Raw genomic sequence first — 12,567 nt, 5'->3', positions numbered from 1 at the left:
AGTAGGTGGCAGTAGTGTTCTTTGATAAACATGGACGCCTCCAGTAAAGCACATTCACATGAAAATTACTCTTAATTAAAAACGCTTATCGTTTTTTGACCAGTGTGTAATAATTTCATATTTAAAGCACTTTCAGCAGTTTGAATTCTGAAGGTTTTTTTCCTTTTTGATGATCTTCTTTAGATCATTTTATTGAGTTTATTCCACCACCTGAGCTGTGGGTCCCTGCAGCTCCTCCAGAGTTAACATGGACGTCCAGACTTGTCTGACCGATGCCTACAGGCTTAGGTGGACCACTTTATGGTGGTTGGCTCTGCGTCTATTTACTTATTGTGTGATTATAAAAGAATTTTTTTCTGTGTCCTTTTGGAAAAAAAAAATCCTTTTTCTTCTAGTCCCTGGTTATTTTCTTCAGAGCCGCTGCTGCTTTTCTCCAGCTGTCAGCGGCTGGGGGGGTTCCTGGACAGATAGAGCGATTTAGTGAGGACAGTTAACCTACCATGACAATTGTTCTGTTGAAAGCTGTCAGCCTCCTGCTGTTTGTTTGTTTGTTTGTTTTCTTTTTTGTGCTGCAGATTTTCCAACCAAACTTGTCTTTATTTCCCAGAATCAAGGAATCCTCCAGGAATACCTGCTGGCCATGACCACTGATGAGCAGCTCCTCAGCCACACTACAATGGTAAAACCATTTCTCCTGTTTAGAGCAACATTTAGGGGCTGCTCCGAAGTCCTTCTGAAATCCCTCCTTCCCCAGAGTTTCTCAGGTCATGAACCACAATCTCTGCTGTCAAGTGGTTCCCTGGGTGGAGGAAGGTAGCTGTCAGAAGCTGCCCCGCTCCCTGAAGTGTTATGTATCTGTCTTTCAACCACGCACTCTCCTTATTGAATGGTCCTCAGTCGCTGTGAGTCAGCTTGCTTAAGGAGACTCAGAGAGCTGCTGACACCCAGCAGGTTCCCTCGGCACCCCCTTCCTCTTGTTTTTTTTTTTTTTTAAGTGTGTGGGCTGTGCTCAGAGCTAATGTATTTGATAATTACAGTCCATTAGCATTTAGAGGCACAGCGAGCCCCAGCGTCCTCCGTACCAACGGCGCTGGAACGCACAGGTGGGCCCTAAAGGCGGCTCAGAGAAAAACAAAACAAAAAAACACTGTGGGTGGTTCTGCTGAGCAGTTACCTAACACCTGTCAGGTGGAAAAACAAAAACCGCGAGTAACTCGGCACGCCTGAATTTTTTTTTTCTTTTTTTAGAGAAATAGCCTGAAGTTTAAAATTTCACCACTTTCTGTTTTGGTGTTTAGTTGTTGTCTTTAGAAGGCTACTTAAAAATGATTAGAAAACTGAAAACCTCAGTCTGAAATAAATACAGTTTCTTATTTGTGGTTAAAAGTCGTTCATAGATTCTTAAAGTTGGTCAGTTTAATATCAAAACTATTGAATTCAATTCAGTTTATTTCTATAACGCCAATTCACAACACATGTCGTCTCAAGGCAGATCATTCAGTCAATTGATTCAAAGTTTTCTATTTAAGGAAAACCAGCTGATTGCATCGACTCATTGACTCGAAGACAATCCCTCACACTAAGCATGCTTGTAGCGAGAGTGGAGAGGAAAAACTCCCTTTTAACAGGAAGAAACCTCCAGCAGAGGCAGACTCGGTGTGAGCGGCCATCTGCCAAGGCCGACTGGGGTTCAAGGAGACAGAATGAGTGAAGGAAGGGGAAAGATAAGCTGTATAAACAATACGAGACAAAAAACTAAAAATCTCTCAATGAATGAACCTGTAGAACCGACCTTATCACTAAGACTCCATATTAGCCTTTTCTGTCTGACTTCATCAAGTCTGATTCTTCATTAAAACATGGTTTCTGCCTGTAAGTCTCACCCAGCCATTCTAACCTGTTCCTGGTTCGGATGGCGGCCCGTTTGCCTCATACTTTATTTTCTCTGTTGAAGATTCGGTGGCTTTGTTTCAGATCTCTGTCCTCTGTCCCTGATGTGGTCCTGGCTTTATGGAGTGAACTTTCTTCCATTATTTTTGCACCAAACAGACTTTTTTGTACATTAAAATAAAAATAAAAAAATGCTGAAATGACATCCTCAAAAACAATTTTATTTTTAAAAAAGGTCTTTAAAGTAGCTTTGTTGTTTTATCAGATTTTCTTTCTTTTTTTCTTTTTTTTACAGATTTTATACTTTGAAATTTTATGGTTTTTAAACTTCATTTTCAAATATTTTTTTCTACCGATTTCATATTTTCAACTCAATTGAATTGCTGTTCTTAAGATCACATTTTAAAACTTGGCAGGATTTCCTCTGGAGCGAGGAGCAAAAGCGCATTTCTGTCCGTCTGCTGGACGTTAGCAGAACATGGAATTGGTCAAGAGCGAGTGTTTGGATTGGGCTTAAAGAGTAGAGAATATAGAATTTAAAACACAATTTGAAAAGAATACAATTCATGGAACAATCAGAAGAAGATGCGTTTAGAATATATAAAAAAAGTAAAATCTGTTAACAACATTTAAAACAAGTTAATATAAAAGTTAAAAAAAAATTTAGATCTATAATCTGTAATAAAAAAAGAAATATTTTAAAGATTAAAATGACAAAATCAATTTGAAAAAAAAAAAAAGATTGGCAACAATTTCTTTAAGTTTTATTTTTGGATTGCATAAATTTTACATGCTTCACTCGTGCTTTTATATATTTTGACTTAAGAAAAGTTTTCTTTGCTTCCAAAAAAAATAGAACAAAATTCACTCCATAAAGCTTCCGCCTTGAAATAGACTTAAACTCAGAGTTTATGACCTATTTAGTGACTAAAAGGGGCAAAGGTTGCCTGGTTGGAAAATAATCCCACATCACCATGGCTCCACCTCTGTGTCTAACACCAGCTCCCCATACGGGTTCACTTTAATGCCACTTGTCCAGAGAACAGAGTTCTAGAAGTCCTGTGGATCGATGAGATCCAACATTTGGAGCTTAAATAGTTTTTCTTCCACCTCCCAATCAGGAACGATTCTCCAATCGTGCGAGAATTTTTCATTCAGGCCGGCTTTCACTCTGGTGCGTAGTCTAGTTTACAGGGGATAACGAGGGGCGATCAGGCTCTCATGACCACCTCCCGATCAGGAATCGTGAGGTCGGGAGAAAAATCAAACACGTTCAAAAATCAGTCGGCCGTCCTGAGGTGGCCGTGGGCAAATCGCTCAGAGGGCAAACAAGGACTCTTCTTCTTCTTTCTCTCAGATGTAAACACAGAAGCATGGCGGGGGTGCGATTGAGATGGAGTTCTTTCTGTAAAATTGACCTACCGTAGTAGCAACTTTTGCTCAGCCGTGTCTTTGTCTAAATAAGTCATCGCCTTTTCTTTTAAGGGCTTTTAGCACAAAGTTGCACAAATTGCCAAGGCAGCGCTTTTCACTCTAGTGAGCTTCATATTCCTCTTCAACTCGTTTGGCTTACAGATAGACGATTCTGAGTAGCGCCATCTCACTGCGGAGCGGAGTCCCACGTGGTTTTTACACATACAGCATAAGCAGGTAGATCGCATCAGAGCGTCGGGTCGCACAGTGTGAGAACATACATCGTGAGCTGTAGCAGCTGTAGCTGCGTGCAAAGATTGAAAAAATCCTACTGCGTATCCCCGGGTTTAACCGTTCTAAACAAGTTGCAACTGTTCTGTTTAGGCAAGAACTCCGCAGACCTTTACAAGGAAGGACAGCCTCTTCATTTTGATGGGACCGAGCTGGTTTAAAGAGCCAAGCCCAGCTCAGTGGCATTGTTCAGATGTAACATCCCTGTCGTTTGTGAAGAAACTCTGGAGTTATACTCACTGATGCATTTTTTTTCTTTATCATTCAGGCTCTGAAAAACATTGCTGCCATCAGCCTGGCCATCAACTACCCCAATAAATCCACTAGGCTACTCAACATGGCCCAATGAGAGGCTTCTCTGAAGGAAAAAGAAGACGGCGAGCATCCTGCAGGGGACGCGTCCCGACTGGCTTCCTGGAGGAGAACCTCCCTCTCCATCCAGCGGGACGAGAAACTGCAGCGCTGCAGATATGAGCGGAGGAGAGGACACTCACGGAGCACTTTCCACTATTCTTTACAATCCTGTTTGCCTTAGAGGAATCGTTTATCAGCATGTGCTTTCACAGATGTAGGGCAGTTTGTGGGGTTGGTTTATTTTTATTTTTTAACTGATGCTCTCCTAAATGACATGAAGTGTGCCAAATTAGCATCCTTCAAGAGGAAGTACGTTCTGTAATTTCCTTTCCTTTTCTCCCTCTCCTGTTTCTCAGAACAGCAGCCACTCTAGATTATAAATTGATCACGGTGAAAACGGGTCACCTTGGCAACTTCCATGTCTCAGCAGACCCGTAGAGCATCCTAAAAATAATGTCCAGGACATTGGAGTCCAATTAGTCACCACAGAGTTTACAACTGGCTTAGTTTCATCTCATTTGCCCATTTTTGACATTTCTTACTCTTTGTCTTGTAATCCTTAATCAGCTTTAATTACAGAAAAAGATGATCGGACTGGACCTAATCTGATCTAATCTAATTTAATCTAATATAAGACTTATGACTCTGGTGCAGGGTGCTAAGCTAAAGTTTCTTGGTTTTCCCCTTAAGTGAGTTTTCACTTGCTTAATCACAAGTTAAAAAAAAACAAAAACAAAAAAGAAAACCTAACAGGTTGCTAACAATGTTTGCGCCTGATTCCCAGATTGTCTTTGGGAGAAACTAAATAATGCAATTTAAAATTTGTAAAGTCTTGAATTATGTTAAATTGATTAATTAAACATAGAGCAAATTATTAAACATTGATTATAGATACTTTAAAGTGCAGTTATAAAAAAAATGAAACCTAAATGAAAACCATGCTAATTGGAATTAGGGATCCATTTGTTTAAAAACCTCTGCATGCATCCGGTTCTCCATGGATCCGTCACAGAGACACTGTTCTCTTATTGTTTTTATATTTGATCCACATCGTTGATTCAAACCCAACTTTTTTTGATCACAATTGGAAAGAAAACTGCCAAAAACCTGCAAAACAAAGGCTTCAAAGAACTGTCTTCCGCCCACCCATTGATGCTGAAGAGATGAAGCAGGAGTCTGTAAAAGCACGTATGTACAGCACCAGATCCTGCCCAACACAGGTACCATGTAATCTGACATTTAGCATCACTAACCTGGCACCTTATTAACGCTGCCATGCTCATTTAGCTGCATTTGTGAATTTATTCAACTGTTGGTTAAACAAAAAACTAAACCTGAGCTGTAGTTTTATGCCAAAGAACCTTATCATTGTGAGCCATAAATCATCCCAGAAAGTGCGCCTGTGATTGGCTGGAGCAGTGGACGCCTTGACACACCCTTTAGTTTCTTTTCCTCCTTGATTCGCTTTCGATTTCTTTTTAAGTTTCCTTCCCCTAAAAGAAAAAGGGCTGCAGGACGGCTCGGTGGTTTTGTTTACACAAACATCAGCTGCAGTGAGGGGAGAAGAAGAAACGCCTCACCTATTTATGACGTGCCTACAGTTCAAAGTAAAGCAATCACAATTTCTCTCATGTTATTCTGTTTTAAAGAAGTATATTGTTTAATTGAAGTTTTTTTTTCTAACTTTTTAGTTATTTTGTTGCTTTCTGTTTTGCTACGAAACTTGATTTAAGGCAAACTAATTTGAATGTAAATACCTGTGAATATCAGTTGCACAGAATAAGGACTTTAATAACGAGCCCCGTTCAAAAAGAGAGAAGGAAACATTTATCCGGCATTCAGCAATGGACATCTGGAATCCCGCTTTGGATGCACCTTGTTCCTCGAAGCGCTTGGGTTGAAATGTGTTCCATTTCTAATAAAAACAGAAATGACTTAAAAATAATAATAAAAAAGGCTCTCATGGTTTCTTTGTGTCGTGAACTGATGTTGAGGATGACCCACAGACTCTGGACCAAAGAAGGAACATGAGCCAATTGTTCTTTCCTTGTGCTTTAACTTTATTTTGAAACAAAAAAAAAACATTGAATGGTTTTAGTTTCTGCCTCAAAACTAAAACGGATTAAATCCTCCATCTTTATTTCCGTTGAATCCATTGGTGTGCCCTTGTTTATTGTGCCCCTCCTGTCCGGCTCCTTTATCTCTCCCATGCCTGTAATATGGGATGTCAGGGACAGCCCTGATGATGAGGGTGATGATCACCGGGGCGATAATGACATCAAATGGAGGAAATGCTCAATAAGGCTCCAGATGATTCAGTGCCCCTCTGAATCTCTGTAGCTCCACGCTGCCATGACTCAGCTCTCCTCCTATTGCTCCCCCCCTCAGCTCCTACAGTAGCAGCCATTCAAAATGGCCCTTCCCAGTCAAAAGCCAACCAAATGGCAGCAAAATCCCCTCCAACTTCCAGCCACTGGCCTTCTCCCCTTATTTACTCTGACTTCCCCCTTTAACTGAATTACAGGGTCTAACCAGGAGCTAACACTTCTCTTTAGATCTTAATGTCCGCAAATCATGACAGAGAGAATATTTTAGATGTTTAAAAAAGAATTGTAGGGGACCAGTCAGGGGCCCATCAAGGAAAGTGGGGAAATTTGGAATGGCTACTTTGCAGACTAACAAAGCCAAACAATTCCCGTTCCAAAGGGGCAGACCCGTTTGTCCGTTTCAATTTGCATGTTTTCTAAAGAAAAACAAGACTTTGTTGGGCTAATGTAAAAAGCCTTGGAATCAACACTATTTCTGACTTTTGAATTAAAAGAAGCTTCCTGGATGGGAAGAGAAACGTCTTCAAACTTGGAAACAATGTTCAGTGGATTCCTTTTTAAGTTTCTGATTTAAAGTGAAGTTAAATTGCAATCAGTATTAAAATATTTTATGGAAACTTACTTAATGGCATCCACATAATCTCAGTCTCTTCTATATGTATACATCTAGATTTTTTTGCAGGACATCAGTAAAAAATTCTTCTCTAGCAGGAGGTCAAACAGGATAAGAAAGATCGATATCCAGTGGTTTGTTGGAGTGCTAAGCTAACATTAGCGTGGTTCCAGTTAATGAGGATGTCCTGCTTCTGATAATCACCCACCGTTTTCTGGGACATCTGGCGTTTCAGCTGCTTTCTGTGAAGCTTTTTTTCCCCATCTTTAACCTCTTGAAGCTAATTTAGCAAACCTCTCGGAGCAGGTCACCTGATGCGGACAGACAGGGAGGCCAAACTTAATCTTGATCAGGATGTTGTGGAATTCAACATCAAGAAGAACTCCAGTACTGATCATTAAAAAATATATTATTTTGAAAATCATTCTGTTGAGACACTATCCAAGGATTAAACATCTAGGCACTTCAATCTAAAGGTCATTTTATCCATTGGGTCACTGGGGGCATACCAGACCCTCAACATGATACTGCCACCACCTTGTTTCAGTTCAGTGTTCCTGGATCTGTTAGCTTTACATTAACTCCTCATTTTGTTTTAAAAGTGTGTCAAAAAGACTGAATGATTGTTCAATTTGAGCGTGAAAAACATCACCATCCACCCTTTCTGCTAAATGTCCAGTTTTTAACAGCTTGAACTTTGTAGGTTCTTCTAAGCAGGTCCAGAGTGGGTCTAATTTCAGTTCTGTCAGTTTCTTGCCTCAGAATAAGATTTACACTTACAAGGAATTTGACTTGGTGTTGATGGTGCAATTAGAAATGTATACAGAATCTATAGCTATATACACTTCTCATTAAAGGAACACTTTTTAATCAGTGTATAGCATCAAGTTCATTAAACTTCTGGGATATTGATTTGGTCAGGTAAGTAGCAGAGGTTGTTGTTCATCAGTTTCAGCTGCTTTGGTGTTAATGAAATTAACAACAGGTGCTCTAGAGGGGCAACAACGAGACGACCATCAAAACAGGAATGGTTTTACAGGTGAAGGCCGCTGACATTTTTCCCCCTCCTCATCTTTTCTGACTCTTTTTTTTTTTTTTTTTTTTTACCAGTTTTGCATTTGGCGAGGGTCACTGTCACTACTGTTAGCATGAGGCGCTCGCTGGATCCTACAGAGGTTGGCAGGTAGACAGGCAGTTACTCCAGGAGAGCTGGACAGGGCAGTAGAAGGTCTACAACCCATCAACAAATGGTACGAACAGTAGGCCTACACCACACAACTGAAATAATAAAAAATTAGAAAAATAACAATTATAGAGCAAAATAATATAATTGTTACAGCTAAATAGCTGAGGAACTAATTAAGCTATAATTAGTATAAATAAAGCCACTCAATAAATCAATCAAAAGAGAAGATAGAAAAATAAATAAATAAAAAAAATAAATAAAATAAAAAACGGGGAGGGAGGGGTAAATCAGAAAAGACCTGGGGCCTGCTTCAATAAGGAAGTTCAACCAACTCTGAGTTAAAACTTGAACTCTGAGTTGACTTATCCTGAGATTGGAAACTCTGAGTTTTGGGTTTCAGAACAGCTGAAATGAGTTAGTTCAATCAACTCTAAATTGACTGACTCTGAGTTAAGCGCGTGCACCACAACTATAAAAAGCCATTATCAATGGAGCACAGATATTACGAGTCACCATGGCAACAGCGTCAGACAAAAAAAGGTGTGCATATTTCTCACCAGCAGAACTGGATGTGCTTATGCAAGCATATGCAGAATTTGAACATGTATTTAAAAAAAAAAAGCAACACGGCTGCAGCGGCGAAGGAGAGAGAGTTAGCTTGGGTGAAAATAGCTGCTCGAGTCAATGCGTAAGCTTACATTTTAATTACGTTTATACAGTGTTGGGTGTAATGAATTAAGTTACTTAAGTCATATAAATACTGTAATTAAATTAAAGACTATAAAACAATAGTGGATTTAATATCAAATTTTAAAAGGTATATTTTGATTTGAACTTTCTCCCTCTAGTTACACACTTTGGTCAATTTAAGATTAATTCATGCAATTGAATATTGTTTATTTGAAAGCATTAGAAGTGCAGTTTCTTGTCTCTCCTTGTATTGTTCAAGTGGTTGAGGTTGATTTGGGATTTAGAAAGTAATTAATAAGTAAGTAAAACAAATTAGTAAGTAGACCAATACTTTCTAGAGACAGTAATTATTACATTAATCTAATTAGACTTGTTGAAGATAAAATTTGTAGTTAGTAATTAAGAACTATTTTAGAGTAACTTACCCAACTGTTATAATATCAGAGGTGAAACTGGAAGAACAGTATTTTATTAAACCTAATTTAGTTTTCATGGATAGGTGCAATCCTGCAGGCATCAAAAGAACATGGCAGCAGCTGAAAATGAAATATAAAAACATACTTCAAGCAGGTAAGCCTTGAGCACATCATGGGAGTAGAGTAGCTACCTGGCTTTACAAACAGGATCATCCATAAAAGGACATGCCATTTCATTCCCTTTGATGCGCTCTACGTGACTGAAATGTGTGCAATGAATACTGTATGTCCCCAAAGAATCAATGAGGTGTTTAAACACCACTTCCTCTTTAAAAAAGGGGAGGAGACCAAAATAAACTCTGGATTTTCTGAAGAAAACCTGCTCCCGACCAGGTTAGGTTCACAGAGTAAATTCCCATGGTAACTGACTCTGAGTATAAGTTACCTCTCTTTCAGAAACGGGCTTGACTTACTCTGCTTTCTCAGGTTTAACTTACCTCCCTTTCTGAAACAGAAAACCCAGAGTTTCCCTCATTTCAGGGTTAACAAACTCAGAGTTTTCACTTAACCTCCTTTCTGAAACAGGCCCATGGTATCAAAAGCAAGAAAGTAGTGGACAAGAATAGAACATATGGGATTGTTGCAGGGGGAGGCATGACATTTGCTGCATTTGTCGGTGATGCTGGGATACATTTGGGACACTCGAGTTTTAGAAAAAGGGACTCTAAACAGTACTTTAAACTGAGCAAGTGTAAGACGGGCGCAGAATGAACTTGAATAAATTGTCTTAAGAGCAGCATCCCAACAATCATTCTCCAAGCAGAGCCGAGCAGTCAAACGACAGAAGTTCATTATAAATTTTTGAAATAAGTGACTTTTGAAGTGGGTCATGATTTAAAAGCTCCTCCCACTGTTGAGTGGGCGGTAAGAGGGGGGACAGAGGAAACAAAATTTTAGCACAATGTCTAACTTTGAAAGTATGGGAAAAGATGAGAAGGTGGGAGATCAAACTCTTCTGAGATATTTGCAAAGCTGCGAAAAATACCATCTTTGTAAAAGATGTCTTTATTTGGCTTTATTATGCCATGTTAGGAAGATTGGATCTTTAAATGAAGGCTGAAATAAATAATTCTTTAGTGTAGGGTTTAAAGTGGATACTGCCTTAAACTTGTCTCCTAAATTGATACCAAATTTTAGTGTGGAAAAGACTACTTGATTGTTTGTAAAACCAGAGAGGTTGGATGAGATAGGGAAGATAAGGATGAGGAACCACATGACTGTGCTTCCAAGTTGCACCACGGCAGATTCATAGATTTAAACCAGAACGAGATTTTATGAATGTGAGCTGCCCAATAATTTGGAAGTGACAGTCCACCATTGAACTTACATCTATGGAGTATGGATTTGCGGATCCTGGGAGCCTTTCCACATCACAAGAAGTTAGAGAAAGTCTGATTAATTGTATTACGGTAAAAACTTTTTTGGTAGGAAAAGTGGGAGGCGGGGAAATAAAAACAGAAATTTTGGCAAAATGTTCATTTTAACTGCGTTAATTCTTCCTATTAAAGATGGTGGTAAACTTCTCCATCTATTTTATCTTTGGACAATAAAGGTGAGAAATTAGCAGAAAAGAAAGAATTTAACATTTAGCAATGTTGATACTGAGATACCTAAAGCCAGTCAAGTTTAAATTAAAAGGAATATCTGACTTCGTGAGCTGTAAGGCTGAAGCGTTAATAGGTTAATAATTCACTTTTAAAGATATTCACTTTGTACCCAGAAAAAGAGCCGAATCTGTGGAAAACAGATAAAATTGTGGGGATGGAAAAGCAGGTTCTAAGACATACAACAATAAATCATCAGCATAAAGTGACAGTTTAAATTCTGTGCCCAAACGTGAAATCCTAGTAAAAGTAGAGGAGGATCTCAAAAAAAAAAAAAAATTTTGACAACGGCTCTATCGCTAGTCCAAACAATAAAGGAGAGAGGGGACAACCTTGTCTGGTGCCACGGGTTAGAGTGAAGAAACTAGACTGGATGCAATTAATGAAGATGTTTACTTGTGGAGAAGTATAAAGCAGCTGTATCCATGAAAATAACCCATTGCCTCGTCCAAATTGCTTTTTCAGCATCAATTGAAATGACTACTTCAGGTGTTGTTGTGATAGTTTTAGAGTAAATAATGTTTAGGAGTGTGCGGACATTAAAAAACAACTGTCTCCACTTAATAAACCCAGTTTGCTCATGTGAAACAATAGTTGGTACAATGTTTTCCAGGCGTGAGGCCAGAGCTTTTGCAAGGATCTTAGCATCTATATTTATTAATGAGAGAGATCTATATGAGCTGCAGAAATTTGGATCTTTATCCTTTTTCAAAAGGACACTTATGGAGGCCTGGCTTAAAGTGGGAGGAAATGTGCCACGTTCTAACGATTCATCATAGACAGCGTGCCGCAAAGGGGACAGCTTATCTCGAAATTTCTTTAAAAATTCCACTGAAAATCCGTCAGGGCCAGGAGCCTTGTTATTTTGCATGCTTCTCACAGCACATGTGAAGTCCCCCACTGTTAATGGTTAGTCAAGTTTCTCAGCAGCATCTGAACTTATCATTGGAAAATTCAGGCTATCTAGGAATGAATTCATTCCAGTGGTGTCAGAAGCAGACTCTGACTCATATAAAGAGGAATAAAATTAATGAAAAACAGATTTGAACTTCTTTTATTGAATCAATACTTATTTTCACCAGGATTTACAGAATTTTTTTTTTTAAATCAAACAATGTGATTTCCTGGATTTTCCTTCTCATTGTGTCACACGGTTAATTAAGCTAAACCTATGTTGGTAATTACAGACCTAATCTTTTTAAGTAGGATAACCTGTATATTATTGGCTGAATTAATACTCTTCTACCATCATTTGTGCAAAAAGATGAATAAAATATCCAGCCTGGAAGAAAGAAGTGGCACTTAATATGGGCACCAAATGAATTTGCAGATGTAAAAACTTTGCAACCTCTTATAGAAATACCATAACGAATATCATTAACCATTGTTGCAACAAACACATTTTCTTGATAAAAATGTAAAAAAAAAAATTAACTTTTAAAACGTTTAAGTAAAAAGGTTTTGAGAGTTATTTCGCTCTTAGATTATTTTTAATTATTTACATTTATTTCTTTTTAAAGTGTTGATGTCTGATTTTTTTTTTCATATTGAGTTTTAGGAATTGCATTCTTTTCATGTTGCATTTCCCACATAACATTCTCTTCATTTCTGGGGGCAGGCTTTCCTCCGGTGTGAAAAAACATTTCATTGGTCTGCTGGAAGTTAGCAACAGCATTGTATTTCAATCTGAAAAACTCACACAGAGAGAAAAGATAATTAGAAG

General features: G+C 38.6%; 1 protein-coding gene across 1 annotated transcript in view; it reads left to right on the top strand.

The window, feature by feature from the left end:
• Positions 1–5,916, top strand: part of LOC107098728 (zinc finger ZZ-type and EF-hand domain-containing protein 1-like) — a 10,653-nt gene extending 4,737 nt beyond the window's left edge. The window contains exons 3-4 of the mRNA XM_015396547.1: positions 608–679; positions 3,863–5,916. Coding sequence (XP_015252033.1) covers positions 608–679; positions 3,863–3,943 — 153 coding nt within the window. The 3' untranslated portion in view covers positions 3,944–5,916. The remainder of the gene's footprint in view (positions 1–607; positions 680–3,862) is intronic.
• Positions 5,917–12,567: the final 6,651 nt, after the last annotated feature.

The sequence above is a fragment of the Cyprinodon variegatus genome, unplaced genomic scaffold (genome assembly GCF_000732505.1).
Source record: "Cyprinodon variegatus isolate N-32 unplaced genomic scaffold, C_variegatus-1.0 Scaffold805, whole genome shotgun sequence".
In the NCBI taxonomy this organism is placed as follows: domain Eukaryota; kingdom Metazoa; phylum Chordata; class Actinopteri; order Cyprinodontiformes; family Cyprinodontidae; genus Cyprinodon; species Cyprinodon variegatus.
Note: the sequence above shows the minus strand (reverse complement) of the source record. Positions and strands in the feature narration are given on the sequence as shown.